We start from the raw sequence: 3,231 nt of genomic DNA on the forward strand, positions 1-3,231 counted from the left end.
TGTCTGTGTTTGAGAGTGTGTGTGTCTGTGTTTGAGAGTGTGTGTGTGTGTGTGTGTGTGTGTGTGTGTGTGTGTGTGTGTGTGTGTGTGTGTGTGTGTGTACCTGGATCTGGCAGGCAGCCTGGATGTGGAAGATGGTGTAGAAGGCCTCCTCCACAGACTCCCCCAGAGCCACGATGCCGTGATTCCTCAGCACCAGAACCTACACATGACAGAAATGTAGTATTATTTCATGTTTGAAGATTAAATAAAGGTTTGTTAAATTGAGCTGAATGTCTGTCGTGAAGTCATAACACAAAAAGGAAAAATCTTCAATTTAGTTTTGACTTCCAAACACTACATATGGACATTAGCTTAAATCTGTTATGGTGCATGACATGCTAAATAAATAATACAATGTTTATTATGTGTCGGTCATAAAAAGGTTAAAAAATGGCGCTCAAGTTTTTCCCAAAGCAAAAAGGGCACCTTCTATATTTGTTCTTTTTTTTTACTGTCATTTAGGAGAAAAAACGGAAGAATTTAATTAAAAAATATGTAATGAGAGAATTTGTTTTCTAAAAAATGTCTTGAAATACATTAACATATAGTTGGTGAATAACTTAATAGTTCTATGCAGGTCTCGAACAAAAAAAAAAGTTGCGCAACATTACAATTTTAACTTTGAATGAGAACTTTATTAATGGAGCTTCAAACTATGAGGTACATCCCGTCATGTATTCGATTATACAACAGCTGTATGTAATGGAGAAATGCAACCGTAGTATTATAAGACACACTAAGTCCGACTCCTAATTTAGTCTCCAAGCAGCAGCAGCTTCAATAATTAATCCGGTGAGGAGATCACATCACCTTGAGTCTGAGCTTCATTCATGCATGAAGATGAACAACCCACATGGGAACCTGAGGCAACGATCCACGTGTTTCAGATTAAATGTCTTTGCTCTTGTGTTGCGCTCACCTTACAGGTCGGACCGAGGCTCTTCTGCAGCTCCACCCTGTCCTCCTCCTCCTCCATCACCCCGTTGTAGTCGTAATACGCCACATCGCCGACCAGCAGAGCCTCGTGGGACAGTGGCAGCAGGCCGGACTTCATCGAGGAAACCTGGTTTAGAAAAGGTCATAAAAACAAGCTCATGTTCACAGTGTCACAAAGTGCTTCACAAGCAAATCCCTGCTGGACAATGATATCATGTTATCAGACCGAACAGAACAAGGAGACGCTGCAAATGTTACGATGCTAATATGAAATAACATCCAACTTTATAATAAGATAAGATATACACATCGGTAGCTGCTTGCAAGAGTCTGACACCTAGCCGACGCCATCAGTAATATGTAGTTTGGATGGTAGGCTTATTCTACTGTAATGATTAATTCAGTAAAGTCACTATCAAAGCACCCAACAGTATATACAGTATATTCCCTTATAGTCATACATTATCAAACACAGCTGTTAGCAGATGCATTCAAGCTCTATTCAGTTACCATGATGTGTTGAAATGTAATCTTGTAACATTTAGTTTTAATGCCAGTTAAGCTAATTGAAGCTAATTGAATCTGGACGTGAACATCAGAAGTATAATGGTGTCTCCTACAGGTAAAACAGAGTTAAAGCTAACTGTGTAGTGACTCACAGCAGCGGTGGCCGGCGTGTGGAGGTGGAGCAGGCAGCGAACGTCAGGCCGGGCGGAGTAGATGGCCGAGTGAAGGCTGAACTCCTCCGTGTCCACGCCCAGGTTGGTGCTCCCCTTCTCCACCACCTCACCCACGATATTCACCTTCACCTGGAAGCAAGCCGTTTGAAATGCATGTGAAAAAAGCCAACCAAAAGATTCACTTAAATACTATTACATAGATTCAGATTCAGGAGTCAGGCTCTCAAACAGAGATATATGTTCACGAGGCGTTAACCATGACTTCAGTGAAAAACATAACATTAATTTGACACATTTCCTACATTTGAAAGTGTGTGTGTGACTCACCAGATTGGATCCGGTCACCTCGCTGTAGGCCAGGCCGTGTGGCAGCACCAGGAAGTGTTCCTGTTCTTTACTAACACGCAGCTGTCAGGAGGAAGAGAAGATATCAAAACCTAAGAAAAAACTGTGTTAAGGTCAAAATATTTCTCTCTAATTTGGCCTAAATTGCACTTGAAATACAAAAGGCACATAAACAGATATAACCAACTCTTTTGCAAGAAACCATGTTTGCAGAAAATATATAAAAGTTATATTAAAAATAAGCAAAACAGGAGTTAACATTTGAGTGGCTCCCCACTACTGGACACCGCGCTCACCGAATAAGGAACATTTTGTATGCTGTTCTCGCAACATTTCTTTTTGGCTATTCAGCAAAATGTATTTTCAGTTCACAATAACGATGTTAAGATAAAATATGGTTTTGATGTGGATGTTTATTGCTGATATAGCCTCTTTAAAACTGAGCTAAGTGAGGTGTAATGTAAATTTGTATGCCCGCGCCGCCTATGAAGATCACAAGACACTATTATAAGATAGATTATGAGGAATGCGGCTCCCTATCTGAAGCATTTGGATAGTCATCACTCCTTTAAGACTGCTGCCAGCTATATCAACAAAGTCCATTATATCTCTTTCAGCATCTACTGCACCACGATCAACTCAGATAGTCCCAGCTATGAGAGAAACTTCCAGAGAAAACTTCGGACCAAAGCAGATTTTTCATGTTTAGCTCTGACCACAAACAGCCAGAACAAATATGTATTCTGAACACGTGACTAAAAAGCTGCACAATTAAAGGTGGGGTCATTTTGGAGAAACCAGATCGAGTGCGCTAGAATTTGAAAATACACAGCCGGAAGAAATCGGCCACTTCCTTACAGAGCCCCTCCTCCAACACACACGAACGCGCACATGACCAATGAGGGCACGAGATAAGTTTGTGCACAGATGGAAGGCTGACAGGCAGGTAGGCCATCCAGTTATTTTAGCCGGGCCGGCTCAGATGATTGGTCGTGCTTTTTACAGCGCCACAGCAAGATAGTTTTGTTATGGATTTTTTGTCAAAGCACTTCAGATATTCATTGCTATCGGGATGTTAAGAGCATTCCATGGAATATAACAAAAATTGTATCTCGAGCCGGTTTCTCAAACTTACCTACCCCACCTTTTAAGGCAGCCCTACAAAATATATTAGATTTATTTATTTGTGCAGATCTTAGTACTAATGATCCGTTATGTCTTTAAATTA

The 3,231-nt window shown here is 40.8% G+C and overlaps 1 protein-coding gene across 1 annotated transcript; it reads right to left on the reverse strand.

The window, feature by feature from the left end:
* Positions 1–103: 103 nt before the first annotated feature.
* Positions 104–2,066, reverse strand: LOC104959526 (beta-adducin-like; the record flags this gene model as incomplete). Its single annotated transcript, XM_010787424.1, has 4 exons — positions 104–202; positions 962–1,105; positions 1,638–1,787; positions 1,986–2,066. Coding segments are annotated over 4 exons (474 nt in total), but the record flags the coding sequence as incomplete, so codon positions are not given.
* Positions 2,067–3,231: the final 1,165 nt, after the last annotated feature.

Source organism: Notothenia coriiceps, unplaced genomic scaffold, assembly GCF_000735185.1.
Source record: "Notothenia coriiceps isolate Sejong01 unplaced genomic scaffold, NC01 NC01_scaffold00030393, whole genome shotgun sequence".
Lineage (NCBI taxonomy): Eukaryota > Metazoa > Chordata > Actinopteri > Perciformes > Nototheniidae > Notothenia > Notothenia coriiceps.